The sequence below is a fragment of the Barbus barbus genome, assembly GCF_936440315.1.
Source record: "Barbus barbus genome assembly, chromosome: 18".
NCBI lineage: Eukaryota > Metazoa > Chordata > Actinopteri > Cypriniformes > Cyprinidae > Barbus > Barbus barbus.
In genome coordinates, this window is record NC_136746.1 from 15880322 (window position 1) to 15900509 (window position 20188).

Consider the following 20188-nt stretch of genomic DNA (forward strand, 5'->3'; position numbering starts at 1 on the left):
ATTAGTTAATGCAGCATGAACGAACATAACTAAATTGACATGAACTAACATTAACAAGAATTAATAAATGCTTAAAAACTAAATTGTTCATTGTTAGCTAATGCATTTACTACTGTTAACAAATAGCACCTTATTGTAAAGTCTTACCAAAACATTTACATATTCCATAATTATTAAGTTAAATTGACCAATTCTGATCATCTCAAGAGAGCCTAAAACAGCTGATTGATGGGCCTGGCCAATAAAACGGACTATCACTCAAGACAGGTTACGTGACTCTGTGGGAAACAAGTAGTAGACTAAACTATGATGATTACTGCCCTAGTTGTGTCATGTAAAGAACACCCATAAGATATTTTGTAAACCGCCAAAAGCCCCTTACCATAATTGGTCCAAAAGAAACGCCTAAAAGGCCAGCAGCTAGCTAAAAACATGCTCGTTAGTTTGTATGTTCAGTCAATCTGTTGTCAATTATTAACTTATCCGTTCAATATCCAACTGCATGCAAAGTAATGCTGTTTCAAATAACATCTGCAAATAATAAGTCAGTATATGGAGCAAATAGGCTATAACAACTTCCAACTGAAGTAAAGCATTTTGTTCATTCCTAAACAATTATTTGGCATTTCCATAAAAGCACAAAAAAAAAGCTAAATTAAAGTGTTGCATGTCAAAATATACTGCAGATGTGGGGGTTTTCAACAGTGAATAATCAAACTTGGTTATAATGGGAACAGCTACGACTTGAACGGAAAGCTTAAAAATGTGTTTTTGACTAAAGGGATTTCATTCATTTCTGATTTGTGACAACAACAGTTTGAACTGAGAGGCTGCATGTTGTCCTTGGCCTGATGGTGTTTGAGCGTGATCGAATTTGCAAGGCAGTTAATGCTCTGACATTGAGGTTATGTTATGCATTTCACCCAAGAGGCTTCATTTTAGCAGAGAAGTGACATGACAAATTTCTGCTGGTAGCTTTAGCTATTTTGCATTCAAGAAAGATCACTAAAGTCACATTGCATAAACAAACGGAATAAATGCTGAATAAAATGCAAAACCTATTGTGGGGGATTTACTGTATTAAAGGTCCCATGACATGCTGTTTTTTGGATGCTTTTATATAGGCCTAAGTGGTCCCTAGTACTGTATCTGAAGTCTCGCTCCCGAAAATCAGCCTTGGTGTAGAATTTCAGCCACTACAAACCAGTCCCAAAATGAGCTTTCCTTAGGACAAGCCATTTCTGTGTCTGTAGTTTTAAATGCTAATGATGAGGAGAGAGAGGCGGGGCAAGGTGGAGGGTGGGTGTGTGTCCTGCAGCTTGCGGCCACGGTACCATGCGCTAATGTTGACAGTGGATGTATTGCAATGGCTCGTAGACACGCAGTCGGATGCGGATGGAGAAGCACCGGATGAAGAAGTTGCAACTCAGCGGCTACAGCAGGACGTCTCAGAATGGTTAGTTTAAAATATTGTGTCTGGATACGGTCAGTGTTTCCCACACATAGACTTTACCTGGGCGGACTGCAACAATATCCACCGCCCGCTGCCATCAGCTCCCGCATCTCACACACACGAGCGCGACTTTAAAACAATATTTAGTAACTTTCAGACCCTTTGGGCGGCTTTTTTCCCATAACGGGTACATACTAACAAACCTAGCGACTAGAAAAAAAAAAAAACATTCAGTTGGAAGATGTCTCCAGTACTGCCCCGCTAGCGCGAGGTCTCTCTCCCGGCGCAGTGTCGCCTCTCTCTGCGTCTGTTCTGAGCAGCGAGCGGCAGAGAAGCAACGCTTTCAGTTTGCGTTAAAGCAGCAGACTCATCAATAAATAATTTACAAAACAGCGTTTCCAAGCACTTGTTGCTTACTGACTGTTTGGACTTTTAAATATGAACATAATTTGTCTGTTAATATGCGCAGTTTATTACTCAGATGCAAAACAGTGCTTCGCTCATTTGCAAGCCATGATGTCTCTAGAGGAAAAATTTTTTTTGCGTAGCTCATTTTCTCATGGGCGGGCAAAGCAGACAAAGGGGAGGTAACCTTTCCCCCCGTATGACGACATAAGGGGAAGATTCCAGATCGGGCCATCTGAGCTTTTATTTTCTCAAAGGCGAAGCAGGATACCCAGGGCTCGGTTTACACCTATCGCAATTTCTAGCCACTGGGGGACCATAGTCACGCTAGGGGAACTCATTAATGTTAAAAAACCTCATAAAGTGACATTTTCATGCCATGGGACCTTTAACTAAGAAATCTACATTTTGCCTGGCCTGTCACCTATATTTTCCTCACTGGAAACTGTCAATAAAAGTGGTGCATTGAACTCTCTGTCATAGATATGGTAGTAATGACATTCAAAGTGTTTGTAGAGTAAAATAACAGCAGTGCTTTTCTGTACTACTCTGTACTGGGTCTTTAAAGTCTAAGGTCAAAAGATCTTAAAGAGACCGTTCACCCCCCCAAAAAATTTAACTAACCCCACTAACTTTCATTCTACAGACAATAACAATAAAATATCTTCTCCGTAGAAGAATGAATGTTTGGAATAATATATGGGTGAGTAAATAAGGACAATTTTTATTTTTATTTGGGGGGGGGGGGGGGGGGGGGGCATTTGAAGAAGCTTATCATAATGAAGGAGACAGAGAGCTCTTGCCAATCTCTTGGTGAGTACAGCGCCACCAGAACAATTTTTCCTGCAACGGACCCTCTATCAAGACTAAATGATACCTGTTATGCAGAGAGTAAAATTATGCCAAACAAAATCAGGCATCCTGTCAGAGAATTAGACTACCTCTCACTGACATGCCAGTGAACTGCTCTGGAAAAAGGTGAGAAGCTGTCGACTGTGACTCTGCACTAGGCATCCAGAAGGCCGTCACTTTGTATATGGAGACAAGTGCAAATTGGCTGCCCTGCAGGCCCGGCGTGTCAATCTAGAGGCTGCTGAGATCAGTTCACCATCGCCATCGTCCTTCATCCATCTGTCTCAGCCCTATGCTAAGGCTTACTAAGTAAAGCTAGGGAATTCTTAAAAATATTAATTACTACACTGACAAAAAGAGTACATTTCACCAGTTACACATTGACCTTTTAAGTTTTATTCACTTATGCTGCTAACTGCAAGAACGATAAATGCAAAAACCACAAAACTGCCCACTGAGACTGATACATCATCATGCAAAGCATCCATTTGCTGATAACCATTTAAACGAACATTCCGGGTTCAATGCAAGTTGAGCTCAATAGACAGCAGTTGTAGTGTAATGCAGATTATAATTGAAATATTGCTTAGATTTTTATTTTTTCCAGTCAAGCACCTACAATAAAACTAAAAGCTAGTCAAGTCAAAAGACACACTGTTTATAACCACTACTAGTATAGAGTATTCATATAACAAACATTATAACATGGCAGCACAACTGCGTGGTTTCCATAACTTTGTCTGGTATCAAACTACTTACAATTTAATTGGCATGAGGACTGGTAAATAGTGCTTGGCGGTTTGACCAAAAATCGGTGTTATGTTTTTTATTTATTTTTTTATTTTTTTAAGGATTCTGGCGGTTTCATGGTTTGTCCTTGACTGTGCCTTTATATGAACCAGATTTGCATGAAACCGTTGCAGAACCACTGCGTTTCAATCACGATCCAAACAAACATGCTACGTTATAGCAAAGACTACAGAATACCCAAGACGTGTCACTCGTACAGTTTTGATTTTGAATGGGGAAAAATGCAACGCTAAATATGGCCGCTCAATCGCAGGAAGCCCTGCCTTCTGAGTGAAAAAGCCAATCACTAATCGGTAAAGTCAGCACGTCACTGTAGCTGCCGTTAGAAGTCCCGGTTGCTGTAGAAACAGTAGCGCTCAGGACTGTGTGTGCGCACTGGCTGATCTAGCCTGAGAAATAAACTTTTTATAACACTATTTGAGCAAAAGAAACAACATTTATGCCACAGTTGTTGTCCGATTTCATTGGTGATTTCAAATATGAAATTTAATCGTAAGCTTAGTGAACAGTTTGAGAATTTGATGTTTCCCCATTCAAAGTGATAGGAGCTGCTCTTAGATGCCCGAGAGGCGTTTCAAAGATGGCCGTCGAGTGACATGACTTGTCTTAAAGAGACTTTGGTTATAGTATGAGCAGTTTTTTTTATGTCAATTAGATTGCATAATTTCAAATTTTAAAACAAAAACAGAATGGTTTGACTTTATCTTTGAGAAATTATGCTAAATAAAACCTTTCTGCACAAAACAGAAACAGCAGACAGGCTGAATGAAAATGCAGATTCACTCTCTGACAGCAGGTGGCACTTATGGAACAGCAGTGATACAGCATTTCCTTGGTTACTGCTGTAAACAAAGCAGCTGTTAAAAATTACATTAACATGCATTATATGATACTAAGATAAAAAAAAAATACCATTCAAATTTTCTTAAGGCAGTCAGTTTCCCACAAAGATACATTCATATAAACCCCTCCCCCCAAATCGGTATTTAAGATTTTCTTCTATTTTGCGCATTGTGAGCAGTGATCTTGCTCTGCCTGCTACAGTATTTTCTCCTCTTTGCATTCGTCTTTAGCATCTCTGGCTTCAGGTAACGGCTGTTTATAGTTGGTTTATTTGCCCGGTTAAAGCATTAGTTGCGTGTTATTTTCTCGATCCATTATTAAGGTGTATGCAGTTAACAGGAATCTCCTTTCAATTCATCATGCTACGTTGCTTAGCCACGTGTGCCTGTATTTTTAGAATTCATACCGTGGGTATAATTCAAAAGGGTTTACCTTTTAAACCAGTATATCGCCCAGCACTACTGGTAAAGCCTGTAAACCCAGTAACAATGGCACAGCTTTCCCAGGTTACCAAGAATTGTGGTGAAGCATCCTGATGAATAGGCGGTTGGTCTTGAATCAGCACAAGAACAAACTCCTCTTCTTTGTTGTCTGGATCCATTCAGAATGTCTAACAATGAAAACCATGCAGAAATAAAGGCTTGGTAAATTGTGATGGTAATAATCATCACAATTTAGCCTAAACCTAACTCTAGATACTGCTGCTGTTTACTTTCATTTAAAGTTCTTCAGTGTAATTGCTTTTCTTTGTTGAATAAGAGAAACTTTTTTTTTCGTAGTAAAACAACATTATACAACAAATGCCGTTGATTGACCTTAACTTGCAAATAATTTTGAACACGTCAAGGCTTTTAAATTCAAAAGCATGAACAACTTATTTTCTTTGTCTCAGCTTGTGTCCTTCACTGATCAGGACCAGGTGGGATGACTCACGGCACAGATGTTCACCTTTCATTAAAAGGTATGTAAATTAGCTAAACGGGACAGGTATGAGGAACAATCAGAGCCCTCAGGCACTGTCAGGGTAAAAAAAAGAAAAAAACAGACAGAGGCCAGCTAGACCAAGCCAAGTGGTTTATTGGTTGTCTGTAATGGTAATGAAGATGCATGCGGAGCACTCATGGAAGCCACAGACCTGGCAGAGGCTCAGGATGTGCCTGCAAATAATTAGATAAGCAGTGAACCTCTGCCGGATGCAACACCTCCCTAAAAGCAAAGCTGACGTGGCCCCGAACAAGATATCCAAATGAGAGCCTGCTCATTTAAATCAGACATGGAAACTGGTCTAACCAAGTCAGTCTAATTTACAATGTCAAAAGATACATGGGAGAAGATTTATTAGTGAAGACACACAGGGCACATTTAGTTAAAATAAAGCTACAGTCTTCAAGTCAGCATGAAAGGGTAATTCACTTTTTTCTTTTTTATAAATGCATGTTATTAATCTTATTATGAACAAAAAAATTTTTTTATTTAAATTTACTTTGGAAGCATTTTTTGACATAACTTCTGCTGAAAGACTTCATTCTCAAAAACCCCACCACTCTCTTGCAATCGACTGCAAGCGCACATCCAGATCTGCCTCCATTCAATCAACCACTTCTGTTACATCATACCTTTAAAGAGAAGGTTCACCTAAAAATTTACATTGTCATCATTTACACTCATGTTGTTCCAAACGAGTATGAAAATCACAGATATCCTTCAAAATATCTTGTTTTATGTCCTGCAGAAGTAAGTAGGTCATACAAGCTTGGAACAACATGATGCCTTTTAATTTCTGGGAACTTTTCGCCTACTGTTTTACAAATTCAGTCAATCTACTAATTTCCCATGCTGTTTTTGGAATACTATATATACCAGGGAAGTAGGCACATTCAGAAACAGAGACTGATACGTTACACAACTGACTAATATGACTTCAGTTGGACCGAAGTGTTTAAGATTTGAAAGTCTAGTGTGTGACCCTCAGTCATTTATTGCATAATTCCCAGTTTTTCTCTGTAACCATTAACAAAGCTGCCTTAGTGTACCTATTTTAAAAGTCATGTATACTCCAGCATTTATTCCAATTGCATTTAAATGCACTTAAAGGGCTTTCATGGTTAAAATGAAATAATTACAATCATTAAATTATCCTTGAGAGTCTAGAGAATTTATAAGAGAAAAAAAACAAGTCAAAGTTTTTATCTTCAGTCTTTGAAATGACAGGGGTAAAATTCTCTGAGGAGTCTGTGGTTGCATATGCATGAAAGGTAACATTAGGCTGAAAGACAAGGGACCGCAGTCAGCAGTTTCTGAGCACCGTCTGCTCTCCACTGCATGATAATTAGCATGTAATTGATGCTTCTGAGCTTTACAAAGCCACGAGAATGATTACACTGTTGCATTCTCGATTTAGTTTTAAATGTGGTGCAGAAAAATTTTAGACTAAATCGTATGGGTTAAATTATACATTGTGGCATCAATAAAGGCAATTTAGTTCAAGCACCACAACTATACAGTGCGTCTAAGCAGGCACATGATCGCCCTGAAAAATGGAAAGCCATTTTCAATAAACGCCATGTACAAGCTGACAAATCTAGCTGGGCTTCAGTGACTCAAGTCCATTGCTGCAGTCGATTTCTGTCAGTGAGAGTGGATGGTGACTTCCTGTGGCTCAATCTCGTTTCTGGTGACTCTGGTGCTCTTCTATATGCCTTGTAGGCCAAACTGAAGCTGTGGAGCAGGTAAAGTGAACATCAGTTGGCAGTTACAAATGTTAAACAGACTAAACATCTGGGCCTGTATTCCTAAAGATTCTAAGAATCCTTTTAGAGAGCTCCTAATTTAGCTTAAAAATTTCTAACTAGTGCCCGGTTTCACAGACAGGGTTTAGACTAAGCCAGGATTAGGCCATAGTTCTATTAGGACATTGAAGTGAATTTTATAAACGTGCCTTAGAAAAACACATTACTGGTGTCCATCTTGAGACAATACAAAGGCACTGATATATTTTAAGATCAGTCACTGCAAGTTTCTTTCAGTTGAAACAGCTCATACTTACATTTTAGTCTGGGACTAGGCTTAAGCCTTGTCTATGAAACCGGGGGTAGGAGTCTTAGCTTAAAAGTGATTCAGGACCAATCTGAGAGCAACTCAGAGGAAAAGACAAAAACTTTTATCTTAGTGAGGAGGCGGGGCTGACCCCGTTGCTAGCTATGACACAGTCTTTTGAAGACTATGATTGGTTTGTTGTCCAAGAAGGAAATAGTGCGCTTTTAAGAGTAGGGTTTATTATAAGCCTTCACTTGTAGTTTTCCCTGTTTTACCGTACTCACTCACACACACGTACGTACGTACATACATACATACGTACGTACGTACATACATACATACATACATACATACACACATATACATATATACATACATATATACATATACATATATACATACATATATACATATACATATATACATACATATATACATATACATATATATATATACTCTTTATTTACCATGCTGTCACACTTAACGTATTTTATAGGAAATGAACAGCGAAAATACGTTTCTGAAAGTGCTGTCAGGTACAGACCCAAATCATCGCTGCTGCATAGTTGCATTTTTCCAGTTGCCAAATATGTTAATGTAGTGATTTCTGGCGCCATGTCATTTCTGCGCGGTGTCTGAGATGTTAGCGTGTCTCAAATAAGATCGGTCACAAACATGATCCCTGCACGATCTAATGTGTAGCGTCTTATTTACTCACCGTCATGCATTTTGTGCAACACATTTCTTCTCCCTCTTCATGTTTCATCCATTTTCTCCACTGCTAAAGAAACTCTTAAGCCCCTTAAAAGTCCTCGTCCGTACTCCTAACAATTTTGGACCTTAAGACCTCTTTTAAGGGTTAAGATGCTTTCTGAATTACTTAAAAGAATTCGGATCTTTTCTTTAAGAGGAAACACCCACATTTCTAAGAATTTTCTTAGAATTTTGTTACTAGGAGCAACTCTTAGCACTAAGATTCTTCATGAATACGGGCCCAGGTGAGAATAATCTACCAGGTCACCAGTCACACTTAGCATTGAAGTAGTTTTCCCACTGGCATTTTTTAGGGAAAATGCCTACTAAATCAGTAAAATATTGGATCTCTCAAAAGAATAGTTCACCCGAAAATAAGAAAGCAATTTTATGGATAGATGGAGGATTAATTTAAGCCGGAAACAGCGGTTTGAAGCTAAAATGATTGATGATTAATTTTTCCTCTTACAAACACCCAGCTTTTAACTTCACAAGACGTTACCTGATGGATTGGAGTCATGTGAATTACTTGTGGATTATTGCGATTTTATCAGCTGATTGAGCTCTCATTTTGATGGCACCCATTCACTACAGAGGATCAATTGGTTAGCAAGCAATGCTAAATTTCTCAAAATCTGTTCAGATGAAGAAACAAACTCATCTACATCTTGGATGGCCTGAGGGTGAGTTTTTTTTGGGAGGGGGGGGGGTGAAATCTCTTTAAATCCCGATGAAAGTATCACTTTTTGTGATGGGAAATAAAGATACTTTAGGGTTCGGTAGCTAAGGTACGTTGAGCGCAAGGTGTGCATGTAGCTTCCCATGGTATGAAAGTAGCTTTTAATCAGCAGCATTGTAGTCTTTCGCTGATATGATGATACATCACTGGAGGCTTTTCAAAAACCTGAGCTCATTAAAATTATATGGCTGTAATTTAATTGGTCTGTTGGTCTCTCTGAGATGCCGAGGCGGCAAACAGCCTGAAAGCACTTGGCTAAGAAATCCTCATCTTCAACACGTTCATGCCCTCTGGCAATATTCACAGTGTTTTCCCATTAGTGTATACGTCTCGATATGTGAAAAACCGGGCCCTTACATATCGTCTAAACAACTCTGACTGCTCAGCGCTCATAGACGATCTTTGTTTAATCTATGTGGGAAACATGCCACAATATTTCAAACACAAGCTGACAGAGCAGATATGTCTGCTGTAGACACAAAGCGAATGTTCATTCCCAGGATGTGCTATTGGTTTCCATGAACAGTGACTGTGAGAAAAAAAATATATATATATAAAAATCAGTTGTACTACACAGGATTACCATTCAAAATAACTACAAATATACAATAGCATAACTCTATACTATTTTGTTAAAACAGAAAATTAAAACAGTAAAAACTATAATGAATGCTTAGCATTCTACAAGTAAATTTAGGAATCTCAAGATAATGGATCACTTAAAAGATAAATAAATATTTATTGTATTCCTAAATCTTCCTAAGTCCCCACTATAATATAGGAAAATTGAACTTAATGGTTATTTGGGTATTACAGAGTACAGTTTAATATACAATTTACACAGTTCAAAATATCAAAAGTGGAGTGTTTACTTTGTACCTTTTTTAATTGATTGCTATATACCTTTAATGAAATGCTAGAGTTAAATATTTAAGCAGAAAAAAAACTGGCTAATAATATCCAATATCAATCAAAATTGATAAATTAAATTTAAAATTTCACAAATATCAGTAACCCATGTAGTGCAGACATATTGTGAATCCTTAACGATGGGACTGAATAACACGTCTCTAAACGACTCCCTAAAAGACACATCATCATTAACATCACCATCACAGCACCACTGAAAACAATGAAATCAGGAATCTTTTCTCTGATATTAAATAGAATAATTAACTTTTTGTTCATTTTTCATGGGTTCTTTGAAGTCCTCACACTCTAACTGTGAGAGAGCTGCCTTTAGGCTTGAACACTGGGAACAATGAGACACACGACTGCATTTGATATTCATCTCTATTTCAAAGGATGGAGGGGGATTATGTTGCTCTTGTGGCAAAATCTTCTAAATAGCCACAGTCAATTATATCTTGATCTTTAAATAGATCTTCAAGGTAGACTGTCACTGTATTTTTCAATGTTACATCAACTCCATCAGAAAGAAAGCGCATTTAAAAATTTACCCAGCATGAACCAGCAGGCACCACAGGACAAACATCTTCAGAAGTTTAAAAAAAAAGTTTTTGACCTAAGGCTGAACTGCGGAAAATCATGAGTTGCGTATGCCTTCAGAGAATACAGATATTGCCTTTATAGGCGCCATACTCTCCATACTAAGATTGCCTTGTGGGAAACTAGGCTTAAAAACAAGTCTGCTTTCACAACAGATATCTCAAAAAGTATGAGCCAGTAAGCACTTAACAACAAACACTCCGTTTTTGTTTTGTCTTGGAGATGATGAAGCAGAAGAGTGATAAAACAGAGAGATGTGTTATCGCGACAATAATGTTTAGTTTGCCAACAGTACTAAAAGCAAAAAGATGAAGGGCAAACATTTATGTAAAGTGGTAGTTAAATTTATGTAAAGTGGTAGTTTTAAGTTAAAGGGGTCAGTAGATGCCCATTTCCACAAGTTGATATGATTCTTTAGTGTCTTAATGAAAAGTCTATAACATAGTTTGGTTAAAATTTCTCAATGGTAGTGTAAAACACCCTTTTTACCATGTCAAAAAAATCAGCTCTATTTTTATCAAGCCCCTGTTTACTTTAGCCGCAAAACTGGCTAACTAGCACGTTATAGGAAACACGATTTGCAAAGATTCATAAAAAAACAAAAAACAAACTTGTACTCAATTATTCTGTAGATAAAGCTGGATCACGAATGATTCGGGCGAACAGATGCATTTAGGCAGATCAGGGATCGGCGCATTCCCTTCAAAACGAAAGTAACGTTAATCCTCTGCGTCTTCAGCAGCTCAGATATCGGGAGTAAATGACGACTGCCCATTATTCATTATTAATGTTCATTATTACATCCAACAACAAAAAACCTCAATCGCTTAATCGGAGATAATCGGTTATACTCTGTATAATTGTGTATGTGACAAATAAAACTCTTGAATATCTGGTCTTCCCCTGCACTGGAGTCGACACAATGGCGGCGGACAGCTCTCAGCTCACTCAGGACGGGTCTAAGGTAAGACGGCCTTGTCAATCAACTATCATGGGAGCGGTCTGTGCAGAACTACGTCATTCTGACAGGGCTCTCAGAACAGCCTGATTTGAGAAAGGGGATTTTAAAATAGGGATTTAAAAAAAAAAAAAAAAAAACTGGATGTATTTTTATCATTATAGGATGGATGTGTACACACACTTCCAACATACATTTATGTTCAAACAACTTGTAACGTGAATTTTGCATCCGATGACCCCTTTAAAACACACATGAATATAAAAGGGAAAGTGTGTATCTTACAATTCACACAATGCATTTTTTGTTTTACAAACACGATGTGGAATTAAAAAAAAAAAAAAAAAAAAAGTCTACATGTTTTACCTGCTAGTTTTACCTTGAGCGATGCAAGTACTATGGTCAAATGAAATGCAGTTAATTTGGCAAACTAACACTGAACAGTGTGGTTGGTTAAAAAAAAAATAAAACATTTCCTGCAAAGAAACCTATAACCAGTGAAAACACACTCTTTTTATGGTATCTAAGTCTCTATGGACCAATAAGGCAGCTGACTGCGTTAATCATAAAATATAACATCACAGAATGATGTCACTGAGTTGCCACGAGGGGAATATCCAGTATCTAAACCCTGTTGAAGAATGAATGACCCTTAACATCAAAAGCTCATTTCTTCTCATTTGCATTGCACTCATATACGTCTTGCAGTGGCTCATACATATTTCACAGGAACATGAGAGACTGACGACTAAACTAAATGTGAAAAACACAGAAAGATGACTACTCTGCAGAGGATAATCGATTTTCTCTAAAATCACACTCAGCTGGAGATACATTTCCCTAGACATTGGCCCTTTGGGTAAACAGGCTTGCCGTTCTTCACCTCTAACATGTAATATTTACAGACCCTTTGGTAGTCAAGGTGTCCAAAGATGCAAGTTCCAGGTTTTAATCTTCATTTTCTTATGCTAGTGCATATTTCATCCCATCTTTTTATGGATTTTGCCATTCACGTTTCACTTCCTCCTGTCATTGCCTCCTGGCTCACAGCCAATGTGCTGATAAGCCTTTGGGTGAGTCTGAACTGGAACCCAAATAGTCCTTCCTCTTCCACTGTTCACTCAAACAGACTTAATCATAATGTAAAAACAACCAGGGTATGCCGTTTAATGAGAACATGCAGAGGAGCTTTAGTTGACAAGGCTAGAATCAAGCATGAATGGATAAAAAAACTGTTCTAAGGAGAGAGATTATAGAAATTGTCTCTGACAATGTGGTTACAGACTGAAGTGGTAAGCAGGGATATATTAATTTTTTCATATCTCACTCCCTAACTGAACAGGCAGTTGTGGGAGAATTGAAAAGGATTCATGCAAATCCCCACAGAGACCTTTATCTTACCCAATATTACAGAAAATTCATCTCTGGTGCCAAAGACCTCAGTAAAAATGTTGAATCTTTGGACAAGACAATTCTTCAAAGGTAATCACACTGCATGTCAAGAGTTATCAATTCAACAACTGTGGAAAAAAACTATGCTTCACGTCTTTCATAATGCAGTAATTTTTCCAGAGTAAAATATCACATTTGGCCTAAAATGCAGGACTTTCCTAGTGAGTATATTATATTAGTTATAATTCAGATGCAATCAAAATTATATTTTTGATTTAGAAAAAAGAAAATTAAAAAAATTAAACATTAAAAACAGCAATAATTGTGAGTTGGATACCACATTTGTGAGTTGGATATTCATTATGAAGCTGAAAAACAACTGTCAGAAGTAAAAAGGCTTAGTACATGAACTAAACTACTCCACATTCGCATGATTTAAGGTTGCATGACCTTTACTAAGATTCTGATAAATCTCATGAGTGGGGTATTACATTTTATGTTGTAGATTAAACATGAAAATATACTGAGCTTGTATTAACCATAGACCTTATTTCAGGCATTTATCCAATTTTTTAATTTTTCTTTTTTTAAATACACCAAATTTGGGACGACAGAAGCAGTACAATGCTAACTCATTTCCAGGTTTTGGGACTTATTCCAACAGCACTCTATATTGTGCATCCCTAATACCTTGTTAATTGTAATTGGATAATATGTTCTAAGACTAGAAACAAATACATAACTTCTAGTTTCCGCATAAACTCCAGATTTCTCATCTTAAACCCATCTCAAAGATATAACTGGCCCTGCTAATTGACACAAGGACAAAACTCTTTTTTTCCATGACTAAAGTCTCATCCATTCACTCTCACTTTTTCAGCTAAAGCCCTGGTCTCCATCTGGTAAAAACAGAGAGAGGAATTCCATGGTCATAAACCTTAACCGATGAACTCTGACCACTGAGGTCCCTCAGTTATCCAATGTATCCAAAGTTACAGCACAAGAGAGAGGAGTCTCTTTTCAGGAGAAGTGTCTTTAAAACATGTTCCTGTCAAAGGTCAGGTCATAAACAAAGCTACGTGCCTCATATGATTTGTCTGCTCATATCAAAGGTGAAAACATTAGGAAGGACTCTTACACAGTCAGTCCGCAACTCATGGCTCTGTTTAAAGCATGCGCCACTGATTCAATCTCAGGAATTAAACTCTGCTGATTCTGAATCAACAAGATGACAAAAACATAATCTCTTGAAATCCAGTTGCCAACTTAATAGAAGCCAAAACATATTGAGGTCTTTTGAAGCTCAACTGGTAGATAAGAGGAAGAAAAACATCCCAAGGCAAAGAACTACAAAAACATCATATTTTCAAGGCTATAGAGTTTTTGCAGACAGCATCTCAGGGAAGAAATAGAAGCCTTCAAATACTGCCCTTCAAATTTAAAATCCAATTCACCTTCTTGTGAGTAAAGCGTAACCTCATATATAAACTTCCAGGACGTTCTTCCATACAAACCTGACAGGGATACCAAAACACTACATTTAGCCTCTTTGGCATTTGCCATTTCTAATGTTGGTCTTCAGTCTAATTTAAAAGTAGTAGTCAATTCAACAATCACCAAAGCCCAAAAGCAGGACTTTTATTTTGACAATGCTGAAAACATCAATTCCCAAATTCTCCATCTTCATTATTTTACACTCTCTTTGTAGTTCTGTCTAATAGCTAAATTATTAGTGTGATATCATTAGCAATGTTTCCATCACCCTGTTTTAATGCGCATTGAAGAATCACATCAGAAACGAGTGATTGAAATGCCAAATTTCAAATAAAAATCCCTTAATTCACAAAATAGTTTTTATGCTCACTTGAGGTGGTTCTTGACTTGTGCAAAAAAGGGTTAATGCAAATAACGCATTTGCAAAATAAATTCCTTCATGCACATCAAAAAAGTCATGTGAATTTGCACTATATGGGAAGGCAACACCTGATTAACCAGCGAACCATTCTCGTTCCACAGCATCTGAAATGTTATGGTCATTCTGAAACACCCGAGCAAAGTCTGTTGCTAAAAGTATTTTTGTATAATTGCCTCCCAGAACTGTCTTACATGACTGCGTTCGCAAACAGCAGGCATCCACCTCCGAAAGCAATGACTATTTATTTTGTTTTCATCTGCTCGCTCTGAGGCGCAAGTCATTTCTTATATATGAAAATTATTATATTCATTGGCTTCTCCTATTTTTTTTGTGATTTATAGAGCCAGTTTATCAGTAAGTGATGATTTTGTTCTCTTTGACTCGTTGGATGGAAACGGTGCTTGTTCACAAATGTTTTATGCAATATTCCGATTTTCCGCATAAGTTAAATTCACAACTTTGGATGGAAACCCAGCTATATAGATCAGCTTTATTTCAGCAACCCTGTTCTCTAAAATATTGTCATCAGCAACCCAAAAAAAAACAAAAAAACAATCAATATCGGTCAAACTCTACTCAAAATAGTGGCATTTAGCTGAAAATCTCCAGCAATTCAGAAAATGAGAAACCCACTGTCTCAGTCACCAAAAAACTGAGGGCCCCTGCTTCACTTATTTCTCGCTACAAATTAGTGATCGACCGATATTGATTTTTTTTTAACCGATACCAATTATTTGCATGTTTCTGTGCCTGATAACCGATATGCAGAACCAATATTTATTTACTGTTATAAAGTAAATAAATGACTGAGTGAAGTAAGTCCATACTTTACTTTGGTTTTTCCTCCTTTCAGTCATCTTTAAAAAATTATTTTAAATTAGCAGTCCTTCATGTTAAATTTAATCTTCATATTACAACAATAAAAAACATTTTATTTATAAAAAGAATCAGCAGCAACACTAATATTAACAATAAGCAAAATAAATGTAAAATGTCTAATGTTTTCAAATGGATGAAATAAAGGACTGGGGTCATAACTTCATTTTAAACTACAGTTTTAGGTTTATAAGCTGTTTAATAGGCTAAAGAGTGAAGAATAATTCCCTGGATAATGTTAATTCACTGAATAATATTCTCTGTAATATTGGAATATAGCATAAAACATCGTATTTTATTGCATTTCTAAACTGGCATGTTATATCAGGGCATTACCCCCTCAGTTTTCTTAAACTTATTTATTTAAACCGTTAATGGATAATTAATTGGAGGAGCATGGGCGCACCGTCTGTAGAGCGCATAAAGTTGTGCTCGATTTTGTGTTTGATCGAGTAGATCAATCAGCGTCTGACTTGAAGCGGTGTACAAATAGTGAACAAATAGCGTGCATAGAAAAGCCATTGCACGCTTTTGCGAGCATGCAGCAACTGCACGCGATCAGAGAGTAAATGTAAATGTATAGTAAATGTTAATATAATTTAGTGTTCCAAACAAGTGAATATTGTTAAAAGTTACATGGAGTGGCCGTGCTGGAGCATTTCCTGAGCATCAACCGCTGAGTGAACAAGCAAATAAACAACAGAGAGAGAATTGAATTCAGCACTTTATTTCCAACATGCGTTCATTCATGGCTGTATTATTTAATTCATGCACAGTTACGTCTTTATTGGGAGAGGACTTGACGGATTGCCTATGTGATCCCGACTTCACGAGACTAATGATGAGCATATCAACAGAGAGAGAATCAAATTCAGCACTTTTATTTCCAACATCCGCTCTTTCATGGCTACATATTATTTAATTCAAGCAAAGTTACGTCTTTATTGGGACAGACTGACAGATTATTTTACATGACTCCGTGAGTTCTTCTCTATTTCTTAGAGCCAAGCTGCACAAACTACATCAGGCATTTATGTAATACATCTAATGTGTGCATTAATGGCTGTTATGTTTAATAAAGTTTACTAACGACAGCAAGTCAAGTGCCTGCACGCCGTTGTTGTTGTCTCGTCTCCCCTCAGTCACGCTGTAATGGCGGCGTTTATCGGTGAATCCGATATTACAAAACCGATATGCGATAATGGTAAAATGCTTAAATATCAGGAAAAATATTGGTAAATCGATATATCGGTCGATCTCTACTACAAATTCTTCTTTATGACACTCATCAGACCCAAATGGCTTATTTTCCTTCAGTATCAAAGGGAGAAACAAAGAAAAAAGGAAGACACACACAACTTTGTGAGAGCTGACCGAATCTGTCATGCACTTTGGTTCATCCTGATGTTAACAAGCTTTGATTTGAACAAGTGACTGAAAGAAGTTCGGCCCCATCCCAACACCGCCACTGTAATCCTGCCAACAAGAGCAGAACAATCAGCATGTCAATAATTGTGTTGTGGAGCAGATATCAGATCAAACGCATTTCTCTGTGGAGATAAAAGCCCCCTGTTTTCCAATCCCGCCCGCATCCGAGGCCAGCCGTGGCTCCAAAAAACAATCCGATGGGTAAAATATTCAGAATCTGACCCTTGCATAACTGAGGTACTAGAATCCGTGATGAGCATCTGTGCTACCCCACCATCCTGAGGCTGTCATCCACCCTCGCTGGTTGCAGAAACTCATTTCCTCGCTGAGACACGATCTTTGACATCTGTTTAAAATCTATTGCGTAACTAGAACAGTTCTCGCAGAAAAAAAAATGCATGAGGACAAGGCAAAGGTCAGGTCAAGTTAAAATCTTCAAAAAAATGATTTCATTGAGTATTTTAAGGATGTAAAAGGAACACAAGCTGCACCCAACAGCTGCATCGATGTCTCGTTCAATGTAGATAAGGATTCAACATGAAGTGCTCTGAGCCAGATGAAGGAGCACTAACCAGCTGTTCAGCCACTTGCTTATGCTACACTACATGAAGCTTTAAAAACGGATCCACAAGCAGCCGTCTTCATGCATTATGAGGTTATATGATAAAAGCAGCAATAGACCAGTTGAGAGACTAGCTAAACAGCAAGGTCTTTGAAGTCCAGTATATTTCTATTCTAGCCATGCAACGTTTCCCGTCTCGGACCACAGTACAATAACGACTTGTGAACAACAAACTGTGATCAATGCTATACTACAAACAATAGCGTTACATTCAGTAATGTACATTCAAAGTGCAATAAGGGAGCAATTCCCAAATGTGCAGCGGTCCATTCACCTCATCGTGCCTTGATCACAATATCACATGCACTTACAATAGAAAATGAGTTGGCTGAGTGCGGCTGATGGACAGCTATGGAAACAAAGCATGAAACACAACAAAACCTCAAGACAGTACGTGTCATTTAATATAAAGGGAAGTACACAAGCTGAATATTTGCCTGTGAGCAAAGGAATTTCAGCAGACTTCCTTCGAGACAGATGGTATGTTACTAAAAATGTGGTTTCATGGTACACCACCCTCACTCAAACTGAGTGCAATATGTACACGCTACTGTCAAGTGATGATTAAGGAGATACAGACATACAGCTTCTAGAGATCAAAAGTTACTGTAAATGCAAATCTGTTGTCTTTTTTTGGAAGATTATGGTTCTTTATATGAATTGTGGTGGCGTTAAAACAGTGCTGATATGCAGTACAGTCCAAATGCACTGGGACTTTTCACTGTTTGTATCAATCCACAAGCTCAGATCAGAGTATGTAAGCGGAGCCATCAGATTAAAGCTTAATTTTATATATATATATATATATATATATATACACACACTCTTAAATTTCAATGTAGAAATAAGCTTCCTGTTAATGGGTTACACTTATAATTTATTAGCCCAGTAAGTAGACAGAAGAATACCAAAGTACAGTAAATAGCAAAACTATACTATACTGCTATTGTGCAGCTAAAATAACTGGATGCAACAGACATAGGAAATTTTGCACATTCACACTACTAATTGTTTTAAATATCACTCTGCTTCAGATATGCTTAATGACGACTAAAACATTGTAACTAACTCTATAGATCTAATTATTCAGTAGATTAGACGTAAATTGAGTAACTTTTTTGATCGTGAATGATTCAATGATTCATACCACACACACAAGCATACTATTGTGTCGCCACCTACTGGCGGAACAACGTAAACTGCAGAAAGCGTCCCTGACGGATTCTGAACGAATCTTTAGTGAAAGTATTCAAAAGATTCGAGTCACGGAGAAAAAACACAGTCCCTACCACCAGTAAAAATTCCCAGACTAAATATTAGCCTTCAAATTTGAAAAACTGAAAAGCTCATGTATTAATCGTAGCTTTAGCACTACCCTGTAACATTCACAAGTGAAAAGCTCGTGTTAACGCTCCTCTTGCTCCTCAGATCATCGGCGTATCAAAGCGACTTCGGAATGAATGCGCCTTTTAGAAACACGCACATAGCTCTGAATTCAGTTCAAACAAACGCGGTTATTTGATAGTCTCGCACTGAAATCACAGCATGATAACACTATCTTTGTGAGTCCACTCAGCAGACTTTGGCTATTTAAACATGCTGGTTCTCTCGCCGTTGTGACTGTTTTTCCTCATTCATCCGCAAATGAAATATTTCGACACAGTCACCCCAAACAACTTATTATAGCACCGATCCAGCAGCATGCAACATGAAGCGAACAGAAAAACCTACCTTTCGACTCAGCGTTGTCCCCGAATAGAAATAATATGCTATGCCTAGAACCCAAAGCACAGCGAAACATAATAATACCCTAGATTTCCTGCGCATTGCTGTGATTTTGGATGGGATAATACAGTGGCTGTCTCGGGGTTTGTGCCGTGAAAAGCCACTGACGTCCTCGTTCAGCGTCTCGCTGTGGCTACAGCGCCCAACTAACACCAAATCACCAGCAGCAGTGGTTGCATAGAGGAAGAAGCAGGAAACAGCCAGCATCACCGGGTTAGAGGGGAAAGGGTAACCGACTTTAATCCAATCACGCTCCGCAGAGACGCAGACGGAGGAGGGATGGGGTGGAGACATCATCCTGTACCTCAAGATGCGCCGAGGAATCCTTGTTTGGTTCATTCTGGATTTCTGACAAACACATTTTGTTACATAGTTATGCTTTTTCACTTTTCGCTAATGTACATTTGTGTGCTTGCCTTATATTGCGCACACTGTACGATGTCTTTTGCCCGGCTGTTCACTGATTACTAGTTTATTAATTTTAGAAAATGGTTTGAACTTTTTAACTTAAAAAGTAGGCTAATTACTCCACCAAAAATGCATTTAATGAAACGTATGTGGAAAGATTTAGTGAATCTTACAAAAGTGCATGTGTCAGCAGTGATGTATTCCAGGCCCCATGACAGTAAATTATGCCTTCTTTTCAACAAAATGTAAATCCAGCCTGATGGTCCCTGGTGCTTAGGTGCAGGTAGTCTCAAACAGCTAAACATTTGAATAAAATGTTTTATTTAAATTGTTAAATATGTACATAGGTTGTAATATTACCCAGCATTAAATTAAAAACAAAAAAGTAGTTTCAATTACATAAG

At 37.8% G+C, this 20188-nt stretch overlaps 1 protein-coding gene across 1 annotated transcript in view; it reads right to left on the reverse strand.

Annotated features, from left to right (window-relative positions):
* LOC306884351 (polypeptide N-acetylgalactosaminyltransferase 2-like) overlaps positions 1-19634 on the reverse strand; it is a 76341-nt gene extending 56707 nt beyond the window's left edge. The window contains exon 1 of the mRNA XM_079440140.1: positions 19323-19634. Coding sequence (XP_079296266.1) covers positions 19323-19583 — 261 coding nt within the window. The 5' untranslated portion in view covers positions 19584-19634. The remainder of the gene's footprint in view (positions 1-19322) is intronic.
* Between the last annotated feature and the right edge of the window lie 554 nt (positions 19635-20188).